General features: G+C 45.3%; 1 protein-coding gene across 2 annotated transcripts in view; it reads left to right on the forward strand.

Moving 5' to 3' along the window:
* AVL9 (AVL9 cell migration associated) overlaps positions 1-27075 on the forward strand; it is a 60976-nt gene that overhangs the window by 15158 nt on the left and 18743 nt on the right. The window contains exons 1-8 of one of the 2 annotated variants that reach the window (XM_031952804.1): positions 3058-4050; positions 5582-5702; positions 7979-8064; positions 14976-15047; positions 23050-23139; positions 24000-24066; positions 25050-25090; positions 26021-26059. In XM_031952804.1, coding sequence (XP_031808664.1) covers positions 8020-8064; positions 14976-15047; positions 23050-23139; positions 24000-24066; positions 25050-25090; positions 26021-26059 — 354 coding nt within the window. In that variant the 5' untranslated portion in view covers positions 3058-4050; positions 5582-5702; positions 7979-8019. Of the gene's footprint in view, positions 1-3057; positions 4051-5581; positions 5703-7978; positions 8065-14975; positions 15048-23049; positions 23140-23999; positions 24067-25049; positions 25091-26020; positions 26060-27075 lie in introns of those variants that run through there. The other variant, XM_031952799.1, reaches the window with a different exon arrangement.

Consider the following 27075-nt stretch of genomic DNA (forward strand, 5'->3'; position numbering starts at 1 on the left):
AACTCTTCAGTTTCCATCGTTTGTTCTTTCCATTTATATTGTTATCATCATTGTGCATATTGGCGTTATTTACTTCACTCTGTAGCAGATCATGAAAGTCTTCTCACATTTCTCTGTGGCCTCTTACAGCACAGTCCTATTCCACCGCATTCTTGTACCCCAGTTCCATCAGTCGAGGGGCATCTGCTTTATTTCCCGTTGTTTGCTACCACAAAAAGCTTGTTATAAATATTTTGGTGTCTGTGGACCTTTTTTCCTTTTTGTCAGTGACTATCTTGGTGTAAAACAGTAGAATCTCTGGATCAAAGGATAAGGACATTTTAGTCCATATTATTTATACTATATTATATTATATTATATTATATTATATTATATTATATTATATTATATTATACTATATTATACTATATTATATTATATTCCAAATATTTGCATGATTTCAGATTGCTTTCCAGAGTAACTGTCCCAGTTCACAACTTCACTAACAGGGCATTAGTGTGCCTATTTCTCTACAAGCCCTCTCTTTGGCCATTTTTCCCACTTTGCTTACTCTGTAGTGAAACTTTAAAGTTTTATTTTAATTTTTTTTCTCCTTAATGATTTAGAGCATTCTTTGTTGTGGATATTAGTACATTACAGTTTATCTTTGAAAAGTACTTGTTCATATACACCTATCACTTGGGCAATTACTTTGTTTTTATCTCTTTCTCTTAGTTCTCCATTTGCCATCCTGCTTTCGAGTTTTCCCAGCAGTTCTTCTCAAATAATGAGTTCTTTCCTAAGTTATTTATGTTTTCAGCCTTATCAAACACTAGGTTATTGAGTTCCATGTTGTCTGACTCTCCCTTATCTAGACTGTTCCGTGATCTACTTTTCTATTTTTTTTAATCAAATGGTTATCACTGTATCAGATGTTTTTGATGACTGATGTTTTTTAATAAAGTTTAGCATCTCACCTTAATTTCCTCCTTCATCCCTACATTTTTTCTGTATTTCCTTTGATTTTCCAGATTTCTTGTTCTTCCAGATGAATTTGTTATTATTTTGATTCTGAACAGTATTTCTTTGGTAATTAAGTTCTTTTAGTAGAATTAAATATATATTAGCTTTGGAAGACTTTTAATTTTTCTGCATTGGTATGCCTAGGACAATGACTATTCTTCCAAATACTTAAATTTTTATTTTTTTTAAAGAATATTTACAAATATCTCTTCGGTAATTTAGGATCCTTTAGTAGATTGACTCCTAATGTTTTTTGCATTTTGAAGTTGTTTTGAGTGAGACTCACCTTTCTTTTATTATATCCTGAATTTTATTATGTGAAAACACTTTTGATTTTTATGCGTTCATTTTGCTAAAGCTATTAAGAGGATTTTCTCTTTGACCCTAAAGGCAAAAGGAAACCACTGGAGTTTACCAAGAGTGGGCCCATCTTGGTCAGTTCTCAGCTTTAGGAAATCCCTTTGGCACCTGTATAGAGTAGGAGACTTAGATTGTGGGGAAACTCCAGCCACGGAGGTTGTGGAGATGAAAACTTTTAAGACATGGCAAGGGGTCAAATCTGTGGAATAACTGAGAGTGAGGATGAAGCCTGGATTGTGAAGTCAGGCCCCCAGAGGAGGGGGGACGGCCATGGAGCCTCTAGTGGGTGATTTGGTTGGTATTGCTTTAAATCTGTAACTTGACATGTCACTTCCTTTATCCTGTTGGCTTTCCTTAGTCAAACACATTCAATGGTTTTCCAACTGTTTCCTTATTTATGTTTGAATTCTTTGATGGTTGTCTTCAGTGGTATGCCGTTCTGGGAGTGTCCTCATGAGTTACAATCTAAGAATTTGATCTACCTTGTCACTATTGTTAATGTATTTCCATTTTCTTAAGTTTTTTTCTCTTGAGTGATACATTGGAATGCTAGGGATTTCTGGGAGTTGTCATTTCCCAAAATATTGTACTGAAGCTATTTATAAGGAGTGTATAATGGAAAGAGAGAGGATTAGGGGTCAGAATACCTGGGTTCAAATTGTGACTAGTGTCTTGCTGTGATTTACCGAGGTTAAACATATCTAGTTGTTTTGTTTTTTAAGTTCTTTATTGGTCAGGATTATTTCCTTAATTTCTTCTTTTAATATGTGTGTGTGTGTGTAGATATCTATATCTATCTATATATACATAGATAGATATATGTTTAAATAGTAAATGGTGAGCACGAACAGCCCAGTTTCCTTAGCAGGATAACCTCCTAGTTTCTCCTTGACAAACAGTGTTCTTGGTTTCAGGTAAATATTTTTTATCAGCTTAAGAAAAAAAGTTTTTGTTTGTTGTAGTGTGCCCTGCCTTATTTTGGATCTTGGCCATTTGATTTTCTTTCCTTTTTTGATTAAATTTGCTAAGGCCTTATTAATTTTATTGATCCTTTTTTAAAAGAATTACCCAGCTCTTTGATTAGTTTAGTTCCCATCTTATTAATTTCTCCTTTAATTCTGCCAATTTTTCATTTGCTTTTGGTTCTTTAATTTGTTCATTTCCCAACATCCTTAACTGGCAACTCACCTCATTGATTTTCTTTTTTCCACTGTCCTTGTTAATATATGTGATTAATGATCCAATTTGCCTCTGGCTGCTGCTTTGCCTACGTTCCATGAGTTTAGCTAGCCTGTATGTCTGTGGGGAGAGGCAGTAAGCAGATGTAGAGAGAATATAGATGTGGGGGGGTTGAAGGTGCCCCCACCCCCACCTTCTGGTCTTCTTCCTCTTTCCCTCCGTCCCCTCCCCAGGACTCTTCATGCAGTGGCCCCAGCCTCTTGGCTGGGCCTAGGCTCTAGGCTCTGGTCCCTTCCCACCTGTCCCCTGGGGCTGGAACACTTCCTCCCCATCTCAGCCTCCAGATCCCATCTCCCACTGCCGGGGGGTCCGGCCCCTGGGAAGCACATGAAATACCTGTGGGCCGCACAGTGACTTAGCTTTATCGTGTTGCTGTTAGCCATGGTTTATTGAGCTTTTGTTCATGTTGCTGAACATTTCTCCTCACATTTTAATGTGGTGGGGGGGGGGGGAGTATTTTAGGTCACATGCCTGGAACTCTCTGTCCCCCAGGTGCCCCTTTCCCTCCAAGACCCTCTCCCATTTAGACTCATAGTCTCCCCCTTGGATTGGAAGCTCCTTGAGCACAGGGACCGCCCTTCACCTTTCTTGGTACCCCCGGTGCTTAGTCGTCCGGTTCGCCCGCGGCAGGGCTCACTCACCATGACCTGATGCACTTCTCCGAAGAACAGGAGGTGCAGTGTTCAGAGCGGCCCTTGTTAAGGTGGCTGCCATCTGGTCGGCTTTGTGCCAGGCTCTGAAGAGAGAACACAATCCCCACCCCCGAGGAACTTTGTATTCCACCGGGACAAAGCAACATGTGTCTGGAACGTTAAATACAAACTATATGCAAAGTCATTTCCTGGAGTGGGGCATTATGGCCTCCCGTAATGGAGGACCTGGGATGGAGCTGCCAGGTAACTTAGGCCGAGGGCACAGGCCCAGGGGAAAGGAAGGGGCCCCTGGCCGCCCCTTTGGAGCTAACCCCACGGGAAGGTGAGAGCCAAGGCTGACCAGGCCCCAGGACTCCGGGTGCCGCGTGTGGGCAAGGCTGGGGCTTTCCACCCGCCACGTGTTCATTACTGGGTGTTTGATGAACCCCACAGCCAATGTGTGCTTTGGGGCATTGATTTTAACTTTGGGCCCCAGCCTGCCATCCTTTTCAGGGGAAGTTTTGTGTCACTTTTAAGCTGTGTCCTCCTCCTGCTGTCTGGGGATTCCTGTTTTTGAGGGAGGTCCTGGGCAATGTTTTCCTTCTCCCTGCTGATGTTTTCTTGTTCCTTCTTCACGATAACCTTAGCAGTTATCTATCATGGTGGCCGGAGAGCTGTGGAGGCCCCCCTCTGACCCATGCTGGCCCAGTGACCCCGGGCAGTGGCTCCCAGACTCGTTGGAGAAAGAAAATATTGTGGGTCAGACAGCAGGACTGTTCTGGTGCCGCCCATCCCCTCTGCTCTTCTGACCCAGGAGGTGCCCTGTTTTCTGTTACTCTTGACTACAGAAGCCCCTAATGTAGTTAAACTATGGCAGACTGTGGGACCCCCCAGCTCTGCCCATTCCACACCTAGCCTCCCCCTCCACACTCTGGCCCCCCACATGAGGGCCAACAGGACTCCCAGCTCCCAGCCTAGTTTTCCTGTTCTCCCCTTTTCTGTGCAGAGTGCATCAGCACAGGCTCCCAGGTGACACGGGCCAGACAGCCCCTCTCTGCTGCTCCTGCCTTGGCAGCCTGTGCCAGGCTGGCATCCCCTTCCCCCACCTGCTTCGGTATCCTGACTTCACTAAGCACTCCCTGAGGAACCCAGTCGCTGTCCTCTCCGGCCATGAGGGGAAAATAGGTCTGGACAAGTATCAGAGGGGTGGCCCTCTGTCCCCTCCCTCATCAGTCTGCCCCTGGACGGTCCCAGGGCTGCCCCCTCCTCTGATTGCTGCTTAGTGTCTTCCTGGCTCCCTCAGTAAATTGGGTTTGAGGGAGCAAGAGGAAGCTTGAGTTGCCACATTGTCCCAATGGGCCAGTGCATTGGGCTAAACAGAATTTTTTCCCCATTAATATCATGAGCTTCTGGGCCAAGACAATTTCTGATTCATTTTATCATTTCTTTTAGCACGAAGTAGGGACCTAGCAAAGCATTCAGCCCCACGGGTTTGATCAGTGAGTCCCAAACCCACGGGTTTGATCAGTGAGACGTAGCGTCTGCTTCATACCCCCAAAAGAAACTGAACAAGAAGAGCCAGTCCCGTTTTCCCATAAAGCCCATAAAAGCAGGGACCGGGGGGGTGGTGGTAGTGGGGCCCTGCCTCTGGGTGCTGAGGGTGTTCTGCCAGGCTCCTTTCATCTTCACCGTGATTTTCTGCTTCCTTGATCTCTTCCTGCTCTCCTCCCTTTCCTAGTTCTCCACTTCCTGGTTCTGCTTTTCCTCCCTGACTTTTATTTCTCTCTCTTTCTGCCTGGCCCACATCACAGAACCCAACACATTCCGTTGTTGCTGCCACAGTTTGGTCGGTCAGTCATGTCCGACTCTTTATGGCCCCGTTTGCTAGGCAGAGATATTGGCGTGGCTGGCCTTCTCTGGCTCCCTTCTCTGGCTCACTTTACAGATGAGGAAACAGGCAGGTAAACTAGAAAAGTGTCGACCGACACTGACCACTGTGCCACCTCGCTGCCTCCGCCCAGCACGTGGTAAGGGTTTCCTAAGTGCTCCATCCATCTGCCTCCCTCTGCTCTCTGTTAGTAGTGGAGTAACTAGGAGGCACTGTGGCCAGAAGGCTCATCTCCCTGACCTCAAATCCAGCCTCAGACACTTACCGGCTGGCTGACCCTCTCTGCCTCAGTTTGCTCATCTGTAAAATGAGCCAGCAAAGGAAATGACCACTCCACTATCTTTGCCAAGAAACCCCAAATGAAGTTGTAGAGAGTCAGACATGACCAAACAGCAGTCAGTCTGCCGGGATATCCTCTTGCTCCCCGATTTTCTGGCCAACATGTTCTTTTCTCTTTTAGGTTGAATTCTCATATCCTCCCCTGATCACAGGAGAAGGCCATGACAGTCACTCCCTACCCGAAGAGTGGAAGTATTTGCCTTTCCTCGCCCTGCCCGATGGAGCTCACAACTACCAGGAAGGTGAGGGAGCCACGGCCTGTGGGGGAAGTCGGGATGGGGTCTGCAGCCCCTGGAGGGTTTTGCGGAGGAGCCCGTGACCCGAGGTTCCCCCCATCGGTTCTAGAGTTGCTGGAGGAAGTCTATACCCTCCTCCAGGGATCTGAGCCCAGACTGAACCCCTGTGGAAGGGTTCATCCAGCCAAGCAGGAAGTAGCAAAGCCTTGATTTGTGCTTCTGAGGCCTCCGAGGAACAAAGCCGGCGCTGGAAGCACTCCTCCGTCCCGTTCCCCGTGGCTGTTGTGAATGGGGGGGCGGGGAGGCAGCCCCAGGGTGGCTGAGCCCTTTCCCGAGTCATTATGTCCCCCTGCCTGCTTCCCTTCCTTTGACGGGTTGGCTGCATCCAGGGCGCATGCTGGGCAAAATTTCTCTCCCTACCTAAGAGAGATACTTATGCTTTATTCTAGTTCTCTTGTAATTACTGTTGAACCGTATTATAGGTATTTCAAACCATCCCTACCTGCTTTCCCCCTCTGTGCTAATCCTTATCCCAGCCCCCTAAATTAGTTTGATTCAGTTCAACAAATATGTATGAAGTAGCTGCTGTGTGCAAGGAACTGAATCAGGGCTGGAGATCCAAAGAACAGATTGCCCAGTTCCCCCCGGCCCCTCCTGACACCGGCCCGGGGAGGGTGCCATGACCCAAGGTGGGGGGGAGACAAAGTAGGGACAGAGGAGTCCTCACTGGAAGCCCGGCACCTCTCGTGGAGATGTCCCCGCATGCACTTTCCACTTGCGTGGGGTGGACGAAAGGGAGTCCGTAATATAATATATTGGGTCCTTCAAAGTCCTCTGGCTTCTCGGAGGTCAGGCCTCTCAGAGCCACAGACACCCAGAGAGACGCACAGAGAGCATCTGTGGCCCTGAGGCTTGGGTCTTTTGGCCACGGAGATCAGTGAAGGGGCATCTGCTGAGGTCTGGAGGGCCTGTGGTTCTCACTGACCCCAAGGAAAGCAGAACCTTTCGGAGCCCTCCGCTAGGACCAAGAATGGCTCCCAGGCAGGGCTCCCATACTGAGAGACATCTGGGATCTTGGGCTTTGTTTTTGTTTTTCCTTGGATTTTCTTGGACCAGAAATCTATTTTCTCTTAATTGGTCTGAGGTAGCATTGCTGCCAAAATGGAGAATCATCCTCTTTTTAGGAACAGATTTCCAAGTTGTTGAGCTCACTGGCATTTCCACGTGTGGCCATCTGACTGCCTTTCCTGACAGTCACTTTTGCCATATAGTTGTAGTCGCTTCAGGGCTGGGATGGGGGTGTGGGGAGTGGAGAAGTAGTGAGGAAGCCAATTTCTGACTTAAAACTCCCCCACTGTTTCCTCCCCCCCCTCCGCAGGCCATAAGTGAACTCACATGCTGATTTGCTTTACTCCCTTCCCCCTCTGCCTCCTGCCTCCCACCTTCTCCTGTCAGGGGGCCCCCAACCTTTTTGTGAGGAAAAGCTATTTTTCCTTTCTTTGAAGCTGGAGGTCACGGTGGGGAGGGCTGTAATCACAGCCTTGTTGAGTGGCTCCTGCCAAGTGCTGTCATTGTACTGGGAAATGAAAAAGGCCGTGAACGTGAAGCTGACGATAATCACGCCGCTGCAGCCCCGAGCCCTTTCCCAACCTAATGAGCAGTTTTCACAGTGGATTCCAGTTTCAAAAGACTGAATTTCAATCTCTTGATTTACTTCAAAATCATATTATTAAATGTGGAAAATTATTTCTAAATTATCCCAAATCTTTAACCTTAGTAATTTAGCCTACAAAGATCTTCAGGGTATGGTATATTCATGGTATAGTGAGAAATACAGTTACCATCATGATGCTCAAAATGCAGTTTTAATAAGAGCCCAAACAAATATTTAGAACTAGAGGAATAGATAAGACATATAACACCATTATCACTTCATTTAATTGAAAAGTTTATCTGTATTTAACTTTTATTTCTTCCTCAATTACATGTAAATACAAATTCTTGTCATTCTCATTTTAAAAATTTAAGTTCCATGTCTTTCCCTGCCTCCCCTTCCCCCTTCTTGAGAAGGCAGCCACTTTGATAAAGATTATACATGTGCAGTCATGCAAAACATATTTCCATATTAGCTCCAAGAATAATAAAGAAAGTTTAAAAAGTATTCTTCAATCTGCATTCAGATCCCATCACTCCTTTCTCTGGAGGTGGATGGCATTTTTCATCGTAAGTCCTTTGGAATTGAAGACAATGTATCTGAGTGAATTTATCTGAATATCTTTCAGATACTGTGTTTTTCCACCTGCCCCCCAGAAATGGAAACGGGATGACAGTGTATGGTGTCTCTTGCTACAGACAGATTGAAGCCAAGGTATGTACACTGATAGAAAGAAGAAATCTATAGAAATAAGATTTCCCATCTCTAGGCCTTTAGAGGAATATTTTTGCAAGTTTCTGTGGTGTGGTGTTAACTTGAGTTCAGAATGATACAAATTTTGTGTATTAGACAAGGGATCCCCAAAGTCTTAGTGCCCCTTAGGCTTTAGTAGCTTAAAAGTGCACGAAGCTTCCTGGTGCACCCCAGATAGCTTCATATTATAATTTATATCTTACATAATACTTCATTTCCATCCAAAGTATATCCAAAGGAACTTCCTGCTGCATTATTTATTGTTTCCTTGAATTTTTTCATTTCTGGGATTTTGCTTGTAATTGGAAAGGTGGAGTCACAGTGGTCTTCTTTTTCATTTTTTAAGTTGAGCTTTGACTGTTGGTTCCCTTGCTCATATAGCTCCTGAATTAAATACACAGCTGTCCTCCGTTTCCCTCTCTTTCCAGCCTCACACAAAGTGTCCAAGTTTCCTCCTAATTCCGCCTTTGCAGTGTCCCTTACGTCCTTCCCCACTTCTCTGTTTACAAAAGTGCTAGCCCTGCTTGAGCCCCATCACCTTTTCCCCAGTTTTCCCCCTGTGCAATCATCATCTGTCTTCTGGAAGGAGAGCTCTGACTTGTTGTTCCCAAGCCTACATTGTCTGTGGAGGAAAATCCAGGTTCCTTGGTTTGGCATTGAAGCCCCTCTAAAACCTGCTCCAGCCTGCCTCGTTTCCCATTCGAGTCCGACTTTGGAGGGGAAACAGGCCGATGGCCGACTGCCAGACAGCCCTCCTGCCCCGCTCCGGCTTTTCTTCTTCAGACCAAACTCGTCTGTCCTGTGCTTGCGGGACCACAAGACCCTCTTTCCCTGCCCGCTGTTCAGCCTGGGGTCTTTCAGAGTTCCCCTCCACTTTCACTTGGTCATCTTTTGCCATTTTTGCCATTTTAGACACAGTCTGACTTGGGCAGGGCACAGGAAGACTGTCACCTCCTCGGTTCTGGAGATTGTGCCTCTCCTGATGGAGCCCAAGATCAAATTAACTTTTTTTTTTTCACTGTTGTTTCATATTGAGTCTGCAGTCCACTGAACCCCCAGGGCCTTTCAGAGAAGCTGCTGTTCAGCCACCTCTCCCTATCTCATACTTGTGGATTTGATTTTTTTTTTTTTTTTGTGACCCAAATATAAGCACTAACATTTGTCCCTACTTAATTTCATGTTATTATATTGAGCCCAATGTTCCAGTCTGTCAAAATCCATCTTAATTTTGAGTCTGTTATCTGATGTTAGCTGTCCTTCCCAGTTTTGTGCCATTTGCTAATTTAATAAGCAAACCATTTCTGCCTTCAGCAAGGTCTTTGATAAAAATGTTAGACACCACAGAACCCAGCACAGATTCCCGGGGCATTCCACTGTAGACATCCTTCCAAGATGACATGGAGCCATTGATGACTTATCAGTGGGACAGGCCTGTTCTGATCTGCTGTGCTCATGGCTATATCTGCACTTTTTCTGCAAGGATAATGTTGGGGGGCTTTGTAGAATGTTTAACTAAAACCAAGGCAATCTCTCTGTCTCTATGTCCCTGTCTCTGTGTCTGTGTCTCTCTGTCTCTGTCTCCCTTTCTCTCTCTCCCCCTCCTCTCTCCCTCCTTCCCTTCTCCCTTCTGTCTTTCTTCCCCCCCTTTCCCTCTCTCTGTCCTTCCCTCCTTTTCTCCTTTCCCTCTGTCTCTGTCTCTGTCTCTCTCTCTCTCTGTGTCTCTCTCTCTCTTTCTCTCTCTCTTCTTCTCTCTCTCTCTCTCTCTCTCTCTCTCTCTCTCTCTCTCTCTCTCTCTCTCTCTTTGTCTCTCTCTGTCTCTCTCTCTCTCTCTCCTTCTCTCCTCTGTCTCTCAGAAATGTGGTGAGCCTGCTATGACCTCTTCTTGCAGAAGCCAAGCTGCTTCCTTCTCCAGACTTCCTCAGTCATTTCATATACAACTAAAACTGAGGCGCTACCTCATACCTATTAGAATGACTTTTGGGCCAGTGTGGTGTGTATCAATTCCATTGAGTTAACACTAGGATTCTAATGTTTCCCTTGAGTTATCACCTTGTTTCAAGTTGAGTTAACACTAGGATTCCAACAGGCCAGAAAAGGAAAACAACAAATCGTGGAGGGAATGTGGGGAAATGAGACATTGGAGCATCGTTGGTGGAATTGTGAATGGATTCAGCCATTCTGTAAAGCAATTTGGAACTCTGCCCCAAAAGGTTATAAAATCACGCTTACCCTTTGAACTAATAATACCACTCCTAGGCATGTATCCCAAAAGATATTTTTAAAAAGGAAAAAGACTTATGTGTGCAAAAATATTTAGAGCAGCTCTTTTCTGGTGGCAGAGAATTGGAAATTGAGGAGATGCCCATCAATCGGGCTGGAATAGGGTTGTGCTATGAGAAATGATGAGCAGGATGCTCTCAGAAAAACCTGGAAAATCCTCCATGAACTTGTGCAAAGTGAAACATAACAAAGTAACAGCCAAGTTGTGGGCTGATCGACTGGGAATGACTTTGCTGTTCTCAGCAGTACGATGACCCATGACTACTCTCTGAAGGACTTATGATTTAAAATGCTATACAAAATGGTTGTGTCTAAAATAGTTCCTGAAGCATAATCTTTTTGAACTTTATTTTTCTGGAGATAGGAAGACCTGTGGGGTTTTGTGGTTTTGTTTTGTTTTGGGTTTTTGGCTTTTTATGGAAATATTGCGGGGAGGGGAAAGACAGATCTTCAGTCTCAGCACCATGACTATTTCTGCTTTCACCTTTCCTATCCAAAATGGATTCTTCCGAAAAGAGACAGTCAGAAGCCTGTCTTCTCTGTTGATGCTTCTCAGACACCTGTCTTCTCTATCCTTCCCCTCAGGAGAGCTTCAGAAGCCCATTGTGTCATCTGGAGGATCTTTCCACATGAGCTTGGGTTCTCCCTTCTTGATACTCTTCTTAGCCTGGATCCCACTTTTGTACTCATCCTCTTACTTGCCCTTTACTTCATCTTCTATACCATTTTCTTAAGAAATCTTGGCTTGGTTGGGTTCCTTAAACGGTTCTCCATTTTTCTTCTCATCAGAATGGTTTCTTTCTCAAGAACCTCCTCTCCCTCCTAAGATGATTTTGCCTGTAAAATACTGGTCCATGAGATGCTATGGGTCCTTTCTCTGCTTCTTTTGAAATCTGCTCTTCCAAAAGTCTGTGTTGCTGGTGACTCCACCTGGTTTTCTTTCCTTCACATATGCTAAGATTGGGAACGTTTGGAGGGTGGGAAAGAAAGTCCACTTCCCCCTAAAATTTTTGTGCTTTCCACTATAGCCACCATTTCCTCCTTGTGGGTGAGTGTTGGGTCCCGACTAGCAGTTTCCCCATGGGCTTTGGGGCAGCAGTAGGGATCTGACTGACCCCTGAATAAAGTTTCCCCTTGCTGCTCCAGTCCAGGTGTTCAGACTGCTTCCCACTCTCCCCATCCATTCCTCTTTCTGGCCAGATTAATGTCCTGTTAATGTCCATCCAAATATGGCCTGCTGTGCTTCCCCTTTCTGTCCCTTACCTTTCCTCACACAGTGTGGTTACCTGCCTTACCCTGCCTTTTTACTGATCCTTATCTTTTCAGATAAAGAATACCTATCCAGGGCCATATTCTAGTCAGGGGTCCCATGTTCCAAATCCTATGACATCAGATTTACTCCTTGTCTTAGGATTTCTAGGTCACCCCATTTGTTCCCCATATGTTGTACACCTTTATTGCTGTCCCCTTTCTTGGATTCTGTGGACTTTGAGGACATCTCTGCTGCCTGCTGCTTATCCTTCTTACATTTTAATCACCTCCTATGGCATCTAGCCTGGCAAATGTACTACACAAGTAGTATTTTTCCCTCCAAACTGAGCTAGTTGGCCACTAAAGCACCTAATTTTTTTTTTCTTTTTACAAACTGTTGTCTGATCCAATCAGGAGAGACATTAAAGGCTATTAAGGAAGGGATCCCCTGAACTTCTTATTGAGCACCACATTTTCAAGAAACACTGCCCCCAGAGCGTGCAATCAGCCCTAAATGTGTTAAGGATGAAGCTCCCCCTCCAACTATCATAATTTGTGGTTTGCATTCCAAACTGGACTCTCTGTGTGTCCTTGGGAGTCAAGACAGGTGCCAGACGGTCTGCCCGGGGCCGCCGCAGCTGGGCCTTGTAGATAAGGAGACCATCCATCTTTGTGCCCTAGCAGTTTCCAAGGGAGAAGAATGTGGCTTTTGCCCTCACCTGGCTCCTCCCCTTTGGGTGGGGTTTGTCCTTTTCCTACCTTTACCGGGCCTTTGCCTCCCGGGTCACCTCCCCCCTTAGTCTTGCTGTCATAAATATGCAGATTTGCGTAATGACCATGAACTCTTTGCTCTGGCTTTGGGTTCTACATACATGTTCATTTCTCTTTTAATTTCATGTAAGTTTTGTGAAGCTGTGATTTCCTGTTGACACTAGTCACACCGCCTCTATTCCATAATTGTACAGTCTTTGAACCCAAGTATTAAGAATTCACATTTATCCCTTTTAAAATTTTGTCTTCGAACTAGCATCAATCCCATGATGTGCCTTTTGGGGCTTTGTGGATCATACACAGTCGTTCATCATAATTAACCATCCATTCTGGGTGTTTGACCAATGCCTTCACTCACGTTACACTCAGAATGTTCAATATCCCAACCCCAAGGACAGATCCTTTGGGTTTTTCATCAGAGACTTTTCCCCCATTTCACATTGGCCCATGAATGGCCATTCTCTGGCTGCTGCCTTTCGACCAGTTTCCAAATTCACCTAATTCTACGTCCTTGAGTCAACATTTCACCATCTTGTCCAAAATCTTAGTTTGAAAAAGCGTTTCAGATGTTTTCCTAAAATCCACCCATACTGTATCTGAGATAACTTTGGATTGCTGTTATAATAAATAGTATGAAACTGTTAACCTATGATAAACCCATGAAAGGAAATATGTTTAGTCTGGCAGGATGTCTTCTTTAAATTAAGTCTTTTTTTCAGATCCACATTTTTTCTCAAACATTTCTTCTCTCCTTATCTCCCTCTCTCCCTCCCCCTCTGCCACAAAAATGAAACCTCTATTATAAATACATATAATCAAGCAAAACAAATTCCCACACTCCTCATGTTTAGGGAAAAAAAGTCTCTCACTCTCCACTCTGAGACCATCCCCATCACCTTTCTAGTAGGAGGTGGGTAACATGTTTCATCTTGAAGCCTCTGGAATTGTGGTTGGTCATTAATTGATCAGAGTTCCTACATTTTCCAAGATTGTTTGTTTTTACATATTTTCTGTGTGTTTACACTGCTGTTATTGTGTAAATTGTTCTGCTCACTTCACACTGCCTAAGTTCATTCAGATCTTCCTGATTGTCTCTAAAGTATTCCTCTTCATCTTTCTTATAGTAGTGTTCCATCACATTCCTATACCATGACTTATTATTGAACCATTCCCCAGTTGATGGGTATCCCTTCAGTTTATAAATCTTTGCCTTCACCAAAAGATCACTGGGGGAAGGCAGGCTGTGAGAATGGTGCTCAAGGCAGAGGAGGCCCTGCTGACTTGCCCCACAGAGCTGGGCTCTGGCCACCCAGTCTCCCAGAGTCCAAGTGAGAGCTTAGAAACTTAATCCCGTCTGGCCTGCAGTTATTGCTAAGGAGCTTTCCCCCAAGCAAGGCAGAGAAATTGGACTTGCCTTGGGAAGAGACCTAAAATTATTTGGGCCTTAAGCTGTCAGCATTCTCAAGCGCTTGGGAATCAAGTCAACAAGCATTCATTAAGCTCTTGAGCTGTGCTCTACCCCAGGAAACGCAGACCCAAATCAAAGCCAGGAGCCCGAGACCTATCATTGGGGCGAGAGAGGTATGACGGAGGCTCTTAATTTGAGGAATCCTTTCCAGAAGTGAACATTTACGAAAGGAAGGAGAGAAGAGCCCACCAGTTGTAATATTAGGATCTCCCTTGGTGGCCTCAGTCTGTGCTCCTCCAAAGAGCTCCCTTGTCTTTGATAGCTACACTTTGGGCACAGTTTGAACATTTGTGGTGGTCTTTCTAGTGGTTAATAGGAGGATAGGCAGGATAACAAGCTTAAGAGGGATTCCCAGAAGACCGCGCCTTTTCTCCTGGGTGAAAGAAATGTGGAAAGGGACATGGTGGCTCCCTTGGTCTTGGAGGTGAATACGCCACACAGTGTCTGGCACAAAGTAGATGCTTCATAATCATTTTGATCTTCATTGGGTTTCAATTCTTAAGTAGAGAAGTGGCCAGTTCGTAATTGAAATGGGTGCTGTACTCCAACTAAAAGGCCTTGTTTTTGGTCACCTCTCTGTCTCTTCCTTTATACAACCTTTTAGCCTCAGTCAGAATCCCTGTCAAAGGATACAAATATCACAAGATTGTTGAAATAACTCACATTTCCGCCTGTTTTTTACAAAATGCTTACTTTGAAACCTTTATGATGTGAGGATAGCAAGTGTCACCTTATCCATCTCATTGCTGAGCAAACTGAAGCCTGAAAACTTAGTGACTTGCCCGTGGTTCCACAGCCACTCAGTATTAGAGCAAAGATTTGAGCCTGGGGCTTTGGACACCCGGTCCATCACTCTGGCTATATGTGCTGCTCTTTTTAAGGTGAGCCCTTAATGGACACTGACTGTCATCCCCTTGAAGGAAGAAGTTCTCTCATGTAGCAGGCCCTGGGGAGGGATGGACAGACAGGCGGTCACTGGTTTGTGCGGGATAGAAAGTCTTCGCCTATCTTACCATACTTTGTATTTTACTATATTTTAATATGTTCATTCATCTTTGAATTTATTTCTAGTAAGAGTCTTCTGGTTTTGTTTTTTAAATAGGCACTCAAAGTCAGACAGGCGGATGTAACCAGAGAAACTGTCCAGAAAAGCGTCTGCGTTCTAAGCCAGCTGGTAAGAGAACTTGTAAAATCCTAGAAACTCACGAGAAAGGGAATCCTTGAGAGCAGAGCAGTTAAAACTTGGGTCAGTCACCATATTTGCTGGAGTCTGGTTATTACGCTTCCCCCGTCTGTCATCTAGCAGTTTCACACTTAGAATTAATACCTCTAACACCCTTTAACCAGAGGGCGAAAATTGTCACTGGTTTTCCCCACAATTAACAGATTTAGTAAAGAGTGTAGGAGGAGGAATTAAAGTCTTATGGGTAAATTTAGCTAAAAATAGGGGTTTCGGTTTGTTTGATTGTATCCTTGGTTTTTAACTTTAACAGACATTTATTTCTAAGTATTCCAAGGACTGTACTAAGGCCCTTAAGCCCTAAGGACAGTGCCACTTAATTCTGCAGGACTTTTCAAGGCCTTCTGGGTACAGGGTTCTGCATATATTGTGGAGCATACAAAGTCAGGGATAAAGAGGGGTTCCTTGTTCTCCTGGAAAACTGAGGAGGAGGAAGAGGAGGACACCAGTTGTGCCCTCAAGGAGTCTGCAGTCTAAAGAAGGAGAAGGCCTGTGTGTGAGAAGGAGCACTCAGAGTCCTTTCAGAGGGGAATGGGGGTCAGCTAAGGCCACCTGAAAGAAGCTGCTACTCCAGAGACACAGCTGGAGACCTTGGGGGAAAGGGAATCAGTGCTGGAAAGGCCAGATAGATCATTTTATCTCTTCCTCAGCCAGTCTTGAACCTGATCCAGAAGCAGATCTCTGACCAGAATTGGGCCAGTTTTATTAAACAGTTCTCATAGAGGCTTGTCATTATCAACTAAGCAAGACATTTTCCAGTGGTTCTGGGTATGGGGAGAGGCAGCCTGCTCTGGGGTCCAGCCCAAGGTGGTCTTCTTCCCTAGGTCCCAGGCAAAGGTCTGGGCAAGCCGTACAGTTTCCCTGCTCAGACCCATGGGCCTTTTATCTTTTGGATGACCTCTGGAGTCCGGAGTGAACCATTGTTTCACGAGGCTCTGGGGCAGCCCAGGGTCTCCAGGGCACTCCCCATGCCCAAGTCCACCATATCTGAAACCTGGACTCTGCAGTCATGGCACATGGCACAGTGGGAGCCATGTCAGTCAGGTGGCAGAAGTGTCTCGTCACTGCAGTGATAGGCCATTCTTCGGTCAGTATAGTGGTACAGGTGGCAGCTTGGACTGGAGATGATGCCTCCAGGTCCCCACGCATCTACCCACAGACACCCCATCCTGTCCTATGGGACAGGCTTCTAGGGCTGGGAGGGAGCTGGAGGACCCACACTTGGCCTTCAGACACATTTCCTCACTGACTAGCTAGGGTCATTTGCACCATGACCACTCTGTCTGATAAGGTTTTTGTCTTTTGTGGGAAGATGAGGAGGAAGTTCTTGGTCTTTCCCATTGTATTTTTTGTTTGTCAGAGTCCAATGCCTAGTTCATTTTATTTTCCTTTTTTAATCTCATGAACCTGACAGCAATTAACAAACTTGAATGTTTCCCCATGTACAGAAAACCAGAAGAGAGAACAACAAGTGAAACCAAGAATTATCACTATGTCTAGCTGGTTTTTTAAGTCTGGTCCAGGTTTAACAGAGTCATTCCAGCACCACTCTGCCCACCTGTGTCCCCTTCTGAACTTCTCCTTCCTTGTCTGAGTGTTTTGGGATTTTTTAATGATTCATTGATATTCTTCCCTTCCTTTTTACCCTAATATAATCCCCCAATCCCTCTATAACTTTGCCCAAAGCTTCCCTCATCCCAAATAGAGTCAAGCAAAGTGGAGCCAAGCATCGGCCTTCTCTGCCTCCATCCCTTTTCTGTCCACCTAAGAAGCATGATTCGCCACCATTGGTCCTCTGAGCAGATCATTGTATCCATTAAAGTCCTGAAGTCTTTCCCAGCTGCTTTCCTTAACAGGGCTGTGGGCATTGACTACCTGGCCCTGGTTTTGTTCATCTCACTTTCCATCAGGCCATCTAGGTTTCTCTGCATCTGCCTCTTTCATCATTTTCCATGGCAAAATAGTATTGCGTTATATTCATATACCATAATTTCTTCAGCCATTGCCCGTTTGATGAAAACCCACTTTGTTTCCAGGTCTTTGCTACAGCAAAAAAAAAAAAAAAAAGCTGCTGCTACCAATATTTTTCTCTATATGGTTCCTTTTTCCTTTTATTTGATCTCTTCGGAGTATGTACTTAGCAGAGATGGTACTGGATCAAAAGGTGTGCACAGTCTAGTGATTTGGGGTTATAGTTGGTTCCACTTTGCTTTCCAGCAGTGGTTGAATCAATTCCCAGCTCCATGTCTATCACTTTAATGTTTCTTACTTCTCACAACCCTCCCAAGAGTTAACATTGTCCCTTTCTGTCATTTTTACCAATCTTGTTGGTGTTTAGTGAAGCCTTAAAATTGTTTTAATTTTCATTTTGTTAATTTTTCACTTTATTTCATTTTCATTTGGAGTATTTCATAGGATGACTAATGGCTTACCTGTCTCCCTGAAAACTCCATTTGTGTCTTACAAAATTGCTATTATCTTTATATTTTTTATGAATTCTCCCATACACATTTTTCATGTCAGACCTTTATCTGGGAAATTTGTTGCAGATATTATTTTCCCAGTTAACTGTTTTCCTTATAATTCTCACAGCACTGATTTTGTTTGTGCAAAACTTCAATCCTAGTTGTCTATTTTTTTTCTCCTGCAGCCTCTCTATTTCCTTTTTGGTCAAGAATGTATCCCTTATCCATGGTCGTAAAAAATGTCTCCTTGCTGCTCTGATTTTCTTGCGATGTGATCTTTTGTATCTGTCTTTGATCCATTTGGAGCTTATTGTAGATCTGAGATGCTGATCCAAGACTACCTTCTGTAAGATTGCTTACAGTTACTGTTCAGTAGTGAGTCTTTAATCCAGGAGGCCAAAGCCATGGGTTTACCTCACACTGAGCCTAGTAGTTCGTGACACTGATCTTCCCTCATATCTTTACCACAGCCCGATGGGCTTCTACAAGGGATGAGGCCTCCCTGAACTTGCAGTGCCCTTCACCTCCTTGAAACCACATCTCTTATTACTCTTTCCTGAAACCCCAGACTGTCGGCCCCCACTAAGCGTACCCAAGGGTCCTAAGTCAGACCACTAAGAGAAGTGGAGAAGTAGGCTGCTATACCTTAGTGAGCATCTGGGCCCAGGCCGGTAGGTAAGCGTAAGCTGTGTACACACGCCGGCACCCACCCCTACCTGTACTCACACATGGCTTCCCATCCACAAGAAAGTCTCTAAGAGAATCTGGGCTTCCATTTTGGATCAGATGACAGAATCTCTAAGGAAGGATAGGATTACCAGAAATTAGAAGGTAATCTAATTTGGCTAGGAAGTGTGATTCTGTAAGGGGAAGATCACTTCTGACTCATTGTTGCATAAAGGCTCTAGGGATCAGAGATATGGGCCTTTGAATTCAGTCCTCTTAGTTTTTTCAAGCAGATTTTTATTGGTATCTTTAGTTTTTGCACCACCTGAATGTCCTCCTTTATCTCTCTCCTTTCTCCCTCTCCCTCTAAGAAAAATTTTAAAGGAAGCAAAAAGAGAAAGGAAAAAATCAGGAAACCACCCAACACATTGGAAAAAATCTGACACTTAAACAGCATAGCCTACCAGAAGAGGCCCGTCTTCCCCTTTAATCATCTTCCTTTGGCCCAGGATCGTCCTCTGGAATTTTGTCCCATCCGTTTTCAGCTGGTTTATATCAGCCCCCTTCTTTTGGAATGCATCATGGAGGCCGAGAGGAAGGAAATGATGCCCGCAGACTTCTTCAGGTGGTTGGGAGCAGAGCTGGGTGGCTGCCGCCTCCTGCTCCAGCCTCTTTTCCTTCTTGTCAGCCTTTCTGCCCACTCCCTGATGGGACCTCCTTTATCACACCTCCAATCTAGCTCTGAGCCCAGGATCAGGCTGAGACACAGATGGAGGCACTCTGCTGCTCAGGAGGTTTTGATGGCTCCCTGTGGCCCCAGGAAGGAAATGCCACCTGGCTTCTGGCTTTCCTGACTGGGGCTTTCTCCAGGCCAGCAAAACAGACACTCCTGTTTCCCATCCCATTCCATCTCGGGGCAAGTCAAAGCACCAAGCATTTAAGTACCTGCTGTGTGCCAGGCTCTGTGCTAGGCTCCAGGATACAAAGTGAGGCCCATAACAGCCCCTGCCCTCACAGGGCTCACAGTCTAATGGAAGAGACAACTTGTAAACAGCTGTGACCTACAAGATAGAAATGGTATAAAGGGGAGGTAAACCCAGAGGGAAGGCAAATCCAGAGGAGAGGCACCAAAATCGAGAGATGAAGGAGGGCTAGGAAATACTTCTTGCAGAAGGTGGCACTTGTGCCAGGTGAGGAGATGGCACAGCCTCCAGGCAGGGCAGCCAGGGAATGAGTGGCATGGGAGGGGCAGTGATTGGCTTTTGTTTGAAGTCCTAGGGAAGAGGGAGATGGGGAGGGAGTCAGACCTGCACTTTAGGGAGATTGCGTTATAGCCACAGGACCCGAAGCTGGCGGGCCCTCAAGCCTGAGGTGATGAGGGGAGCACCAGGGGAGCCAGTGTCAGAGGAGAGAAGGGGACGTGGCCGAGAGACAACGATAAACCAAGAGGGAGGTGGGGCTGAGCGGACGTGGCGCCTCCGATGGAGCCTTCTCGGGCTGGCCTCCCCCAGACCCCAACAGCTCCCTACTTCATATCCTTTTTGTAATTTTCTCTGCTGCTTCCCCTCAGGAGTGTGCAGGCTGCGTCCTGCACTTAGCCCAGCTAACAAAGACTAGTTTTTCCAACAGTGTACTCCTTCCTTAGGTAAGGGAGAAGGAACCAGTTGGTTTGCCTTATTACATTCTCAGAAGCTTGGGAGATTCCACATCAGAGCTATTTTTTTCAAAAACAATGGCTAGAAAAGTGACGTAGGGACTAGAGGCAAAAAATGTGGATTGGTGGGTGTCCCTTTATCAGTGATTCTCCCAAGATCAGTAACAGGACTGGTCTTATTTGGAGTTGCTATAATTGACCAGGACCAGGAAGGGCCCACAGTATTCCTCAGGATTACCCATCCCGCTAAGCCCATCAGGTACCAAAATGCCTTAGTGTGAAGAGAGGAACTTGAGGAAGTCCTCAATGGGTCTGAGTGTGGCTGAGGACCCTGGAGGTGAGAAACCGTGAGACCTCAGGTAGTCAGGGGGCTCTCCATGGAGCTTGGTGGACTCCGCCTTCAGCAAGGAGTCTGGGCCTTATTGTCACTAGGTCACTCGGTCTTTGTTTGGAATTATGCAGTAGATTACCCATCATTACCTGAGAGGGTCGGCCCTTTGGGATGGCTCTGATTAGAATCTGCATTTCTTCTCCACTTTCACCCTTGCCTCCCTGTTTTGCTTCCTGAGGCCAAACATCATAAGTCTTCTTATCTGTGACAGCCCTTCACACACTAAAGACAGCTCTTGGGCCCCTCTGGGTTTTTTCTCGCTGAGGCCTTTTGGCCGGTCCTCAGGTGACCCGTGGCTACCCTCCCTCCCTCTAGGAGTTCTCTCATTTATTAGTGACTTTCATAAACGTGGCAAGGCAGGGGCAGGGGAGGGGGAGGTCTGACCACGTCACAATCCACTGATTTCCTCCTCCTCTCCCAGCCCAAGGTGTTGCTAGTTTCAGGGTTACCCAACACCCTCTTATTAGTCCATACTGAGCCCAAAGTTCACCAGAACACCCAGGTCTTTTTCAGATAAATGGGATATCCAACTTACCTCCCCGTGCTGATGACATTTTCTCCCTTCCTCCCCAGTTGTCACTGTACCTTGGAAATTAAGAATTGTGTTTGCCCCCTCTGTGACTCCCCCCATCAGTCACCAGCTTCTTGTTTTTGTTAGATTCGAGCCAGATTCCCCTCTTCTTTCCCCCTTTTCTTTGAATTCTTCTGCTATATTTATCAACCCCTCTGAATTCCCTCACTGACAAAAATATTAAGTAACTCATTCAAGGACTAATTGTCATGGGATGACATTTGTTACAAGAAGGGAGCCACAAATAAATTAGGAAGGTTAGGCGTGGGGTGGTCTGGGAAAAAAAGACAAGTTCTCAATGTTCATTAGGGACCATAACTTATTATAAGTCAGCACTACTAAGGTATCTTTTAAATATATTTTTAAATAGTGTTTTATTTTTTCCCCAGTTACATGTCAAGAAAATTTTTAGTATTTAATTTTATTAAATTTTGAGTTCCATGTTTTTTCCCTCCCCTCTTCTGAATATGATAGTTAATAGAGTTCATACATATGCTGTCATGTAAAACATAGTTCCATATTAGTCAACAGTTGTGAAACAAGAAACAGGTCAAAAGAGGAAAAAACCAGAATAAGTGAAAAATAAAGTCATTATTTTAAAAAACAAAAAATGAAACTGAATGAAGATGGCATTTAAAAGCCAAAAAACAATCATTCCCCTCTTGTACAGAGAGACACAGTTAGTACTGCATGCAGTTTTGATCTGTGCATATAAAAACTGGTCTTCCGTGAAGTAATTTTCTTTAAAAAAAGAAAAAGAAAACTTTGTAATAATTATGCATAGTCAAGTGAAACATGTTCCCACATAGCTTAAAAAAAAAAGTCTTTATGTACCCTGAGTCCATTTCCTCTGGGTTGCCTGTTTCATTATGGCTCCTCCTAAGTCACAATGGGTCAGTACATGGATCAGAGTCCTTAAGTCTTTGGGAATTCTTTCTTTGGGAAAAACGATTCTCTTCCTGCTTACCTGAGTGAAATGAGCTTCTATTTATGCAAGTTTCCCAAGTTTCTTTGAAAATATCTTCTCCAGAATTGCACTTGTTTAACCTACATTGATTTACTTGCCATCTAGGGGAGGGGATGGGGGAAAGGGAGGGAAAAAATTGGGAACACAAGGTTATGCAAGGGTGAATGTTGAAAATTATCCATGCATATGTTTTGAAAATAAAAAACCTATGAAAATTATCTTCTCCATGAAATCTTTCTTTATTACTTCTTCATGGGGTTGGAGTTGAGCCTAGGTTCTTGATGACAGAACAGAAAACAAGTTCAGATGAGTCCCAGCAGGCTAAGGCTTTAGAGTGCCAGCCCAGGAACAGGCTGCAGTGGGCAGTGAGAGCCAGGACAGCCTCCCCCCCTCCCATCCCCTGGTAGATGGATCATTGGCCTGTTGTCCTCCCCAAGCCTGCAGGGCCTTGGCTAGAGCATCCACTCTAATGACATCGCAGATTCTCAGGGTGCTGCAGTGAAGGGCTGAGGAGGATCCAGAGAGAGTTTAAAGCTAGAAAGTTTAAATAGAGAAAGGAGGACGTCCCTGGCTGCACCTCCCAGCTGACGCTCCATCTCCTGACTCCACTGGCTGCCTTTCCTGGTGCCTGGAATTCTCTCCCTCCTATTCTCTGCCCCAACTAAAATCTCAGTCCCCTTAATTCCGGTACCTCTCCTCTATGGATTCCCTCCGCTTGTTCCATGTTATCATCCCTCTTGGACTGTGAGCTTCCAGAGGACAGGAAATGCCTTTACTTTCTTTGACTCAGCTCCTGGCATATAGTAGGTGCTTAAGAAATGCTGTCTTCAAATACATGTGCATTTAGGATGTGGAACACAGTCTTTAGGGCCTTAGTTTCCTTGAATTGAATGGGAAATCACATTAAGTGATACCCAGAGAGAGTTTGGCCACGTCCAGAGAAGGTTTTCTCCCTGACGGCAGAGTCCGGCACCATGGGAGCTCAGATCAGCAAGGCAGCTTGTACCTTGAGGAGTCCTTGGCTCTATTTGAACATCATCCTTGACCAGTTGAGTCTTTGCAGAAAGAAGGCCCTGGGAAATGGACGATCCCATGAGATCTCTTTCAGTTTGTGACTGTGGGGGGAAATGTAGCTCATTTGAAATCTCCTGTTTTACCTCCTCTTCATGTTCCCTTCACTTTTGCCAATTCCTCCCTAACGATGTTTTGTTTCTCTTGCAAGCCTCTCTATGGTTTACTCCAAGCAAAACTGCAGCTCATTACACATGCCTATTTTGAAGAGAAGGATTTTTCCCAAATTTCAATCCTAAAGGTAATTTTGTAATGTCTATCTCTCTACCTCTGTAAATGTGTTCTGCTAAAAACAGGAAATTAAGGGGAGGTGGGTTTGTGAAAGGAATAATTTGTTAACCAGAGCCCTGGACCTGAAGAGAAGTGACATGAGTGATGGCTGGACCCCTCTGCAACGTGCAACTCCCTTGTGCTCATGAAAGCCAAGCTCTGTTAGCTTCTAATTAGTAACAATTCAGTAAACTAAAAGCAAATTCATCTTGAAGGAACACCTGCTTACAGTGGATCCCCAAAATGTGACTGTCCCCCTCGTAATCATTTCTCTCTTATGAGAATCTGTCCTTTTCTAAGTGAAGATACTGGGCAGTTTCTCGAGCCTCTGGCTCCCATCCCCCATAGTGCAAAGCACAGCAACATGCAACTACTTCCTGGAAAACCAGCCATCAATTTTCTCAGAGCAGAGCCCGGCTATGGCATTGAACTCCCATTGTCAGCTCTGTCATTGACTTCTACTGCATCGCGGTGATTGTGCCGGCAGGCACCCAGCCTCGGTCCTGCAGAGGAGAAGGGAGCAGAATATGAATTAGGAGCTAACGATGGGCCCAAATGGGGGCTGGGTTGTCTGGCTTGCTTGGTAGCTCTGAGCTGTTTCTTGGTTCTGGTTTAAGAAATAAAAACAAATCTTATGGTCTTAGTGAAAGGAAATGGGGGAAAGGAAGTCATAAAGCAGAGAGTCCGTGCTTTCTCCAAGGGGGTGCCTAGTACATTCAATTCCTCTGGTATTAAATAACCATTTTCTCCTTTTCTCTCCTGAATTCTACAATATTCCCAGTTTATAATGTCTGAAGTGTCATAATTTCTTTTAAAATCTGCATTTCCTAGGAACTCTATGAGCATATGAATAGTTCCTTGGGAGGAGCTTCCATCGAAGGGTCCCAAGTATACCTTGGTAAGTCCCTCTCTGCTAGCCAGAAGAGACCTCCTGGTTCTTGTAGGACAAACAGAGTCCTCTCTGGCTCAGATCTGCTGCTCCCAGGGTTCCTTCTTTCTCCATGGCTTGCGCTTTCTTGTATCTAACTTTCCTGATAGCCTTTCTCTGCTATCTCTGCTATGGAGTAGAGAGCTCCATCAAGATGGTCGTCCTGTTGCACTGTGGTTGTCATCTCACGTTCTCTCCTGCATCCCATAACTTTGGTTACCTGGAGTTTTGCTCTCCGAGGGAAACTTCCTCCTTCACCCTTTCCATTCATTTCAGGCTCATTGTTAGATGTGGTTTTTGTGTGTCATCTGTGTGTGCTTGGAGTAAATAGAATCGTATAGAGCGTAGTATGGGTAGACAGCGTCTGTCTAGTTGGTTCCATGTGCCTGAATTATTCTCTTCAGCCAATTTGAAGATCTTCAGGAAGATCAAGGACTGTCCGTATGCAGTCCTGGCTGCCAAGAAATCCTTGTCCTCTGTAAAGAGTTGTTGAGCTCTCCCTTGATAATGGCAAAAGGCAGTCTTAGTAGTGGAGGCAACCCTTATATGGTGCTCTCAGCAGCATCCAGTCACTAAAGCCATCCCTTGTTCACAAGGACACGTCTTGGATGAACGCAGACTCTCCCCAAACTCTGCTTTTAAATGATCATGAGAAGTTATCTCTGGAAAGTCCTCAAAGACCAGAGTGGTTCAGAAAGGGCCGCAGCAGCGGGGACTGAGAATTGCTTTCCCAGTTGGGTGTTAGTCATGATTCTTTGTCCCACAAATAAGCTCGTTTGCCAAATGGTTCTGGAGGCCCCCGATTCCCGACCGCCTCTGGATGTTTTTCTCCTGCGAGCCTTGCACCAAAACCACGTTTATTTGATCGTGGGTGTTGGTGCCTCTTGCTCCCTTCCCCTCTGCCCGACCCTTGGGGACCGAGACACTCACAGATTGGCTTCTTTCCACTGCAGGTCTGTCCCCAAGAGATCTGGTCCTTCAGTTTCGACACAAGGTAGGATCCTCTGCCGGGCACAGGAAGTACAAGAGTAGGAGGCAACGTCCTTGCCCGTGTTCATTGGGCGCAGTGTAGCATTTCCTTTAAAAATGTTACTTTCTTCAGATGGGAATCGAGAATTCCAGCCCCTCTGCCCAGATAAAAGGGAACTTTGTTGTATTTCTAGTTTAGCACGAGTTGTTTCTTTCATGATTTTTTTGGTATTCCTATCTCCAGCCATCTTTTTTTTTTTTTTTTTTTTTTTTCAGTTTTGTTAATCCTAGAACTTCTTTTAAGTCAGATTTTTGCAAGGCAAATTTCATTCTCAGTTTTATTTATAAGTGCAAAAGAAAAGGAAAAAATATGATGCCAGGAGATGTTCTAAGGAGCATACAGAGTATCCCTGCCATTTGTCTCTCTCTTGAGCTGTGCCCAGTTGTCTGGATCTCCATCAAGAGTTGGGCACCATTTTTGTGGCCTTGACTAAAACAAGTATCTTTGGAATTGGAGATCCCTAAGAAGAGAGCCTAAATACCAGAGTTGGTGGGAACTTTGAAACGTCCAGAGTGTTTTGAGGCACTTTCCCACCAGCCTCTACATCTTGACCAGCCTGTTCTCATGGACGTTCTGTAGCTCTGTCCACAAGCCAGCAGCTGCTGGCTCCCTAGCCGGGGCTGGGACACATCACTTTGATAAAAAGCAGGAGCAATGAATAATGCAGCACATTTTTGGAGGCACAAATAACCTTTGCAGAGTTAGGTTAGCGTCTAGGTTAGATTTAATCTTTTTTTCAGCATAATTTCCTTAGGACTCTATTTGCTTAGCAACAGAAGTTGTATAAAATGGGATGTTCCATAGCAATTGAAAAATAACCCCTAGGAGTGGGAATATTGAGGTTAGGTTCATTTGTAATCATCTTACGGTTTCTTTTTTTCTTTCTCTGGGCAGGTCTTAATCCTATTTAAGCTGATTCTTCTGGAGAAAAAGGTGGGATTTGAAGGGCAGGGCATGGGAGAGTATTTAAAGTTTATTCTTTGCCTATTAAATAGCTTAGCTGGAGTGAACCTAACACCTGGCTGATGGAAGGGGCCTGTGGAAGTGGGTGTGTGCCTTTTGTTTGTAGACTTAATGCAGAAAATGAGGGCTTTTTGATCTTTGAGGGGAGCGGGCTCTTGCGGGGCAGCAGCCAGTTCCATGCAGTTGTATTTTATGCCATTACCACAGGAGGTTTTTTAATTAAACTCCCCGTCTCTTTTGGTTGACTCGCTTTCCTGGGTCAGTCTAGCTTACCGCCAGACCCGAGTGCCACCTCCCCGTTAGTGTAGGCTAGAGCCAGGCTCGTTTTTCCTTGAAGGAGCCATGTCTCCTCTCCCCTGCCATCCTTGTCTTCAGGGCTTTCTTTCCCTTGGAGAGTGGACCTCCCCACCTCAGCCAGACAGGCAGCACATTGACCCGATTCCTCCCTCCTTAGACACTTTGGGGGCACCCGCTCCCCAGAACTGAGCGTATTGGTGCTAGACTCATGGGGCCTCTGCTTGACTGTGGCTCAGAACGGAACTCAGGCCTTCTGGCAGCCTCAAGGGCCACACACAGGCCCCTGCCGCCACGTCCACCCTTTGGGGCTTCCTGGCAAAATCAGGGCTCCTTTGGGATGCGTTCCAAAGCCCACTGATCTTTGTCTTAACCGCTATAAGGGGGGCATCCCAGCTCAGCAAGGAGGGGCTCCCGACTTTGTTATTTGGCCGGTAGAGATGCCAATAGATCCAACGGAGCCTCCGAGATCAAAAAGTAGTGAGAAAGTCATTTAAGACCTAAGAGCCTTGACCCAAGAGACCGGTGTGGTGGAGGCTGAGTAGGGACTGTGTGTGGTAACTCAGATCAAGGGTAATGCTCTGCATCTTTCTGACCATCTGAGACCCATTTACTCCTCTTCGGAACAAAAGAGAATAAAAGCCTTTGGAAGACGGCCTGGTGACACAGTAGACGCTGGTCACGTCGTGACA

Source organism: Sarcophilus harrisii, chromosome 1 (genome assembly GCF_902635505.1).
Source record: "Sarcophilus harrisii chromosome 1, mSarHar1.11, whole genome shotgun sequence".
In the NCBI taxonomy this organism is placed as follows: domain Eukaryota; kingdom Metazoa; phylum Chordata; class Mammalia; order Dasyuromorphia; family Dasyuridae; genus Sarcophilus; species Sarcophilus harrisii.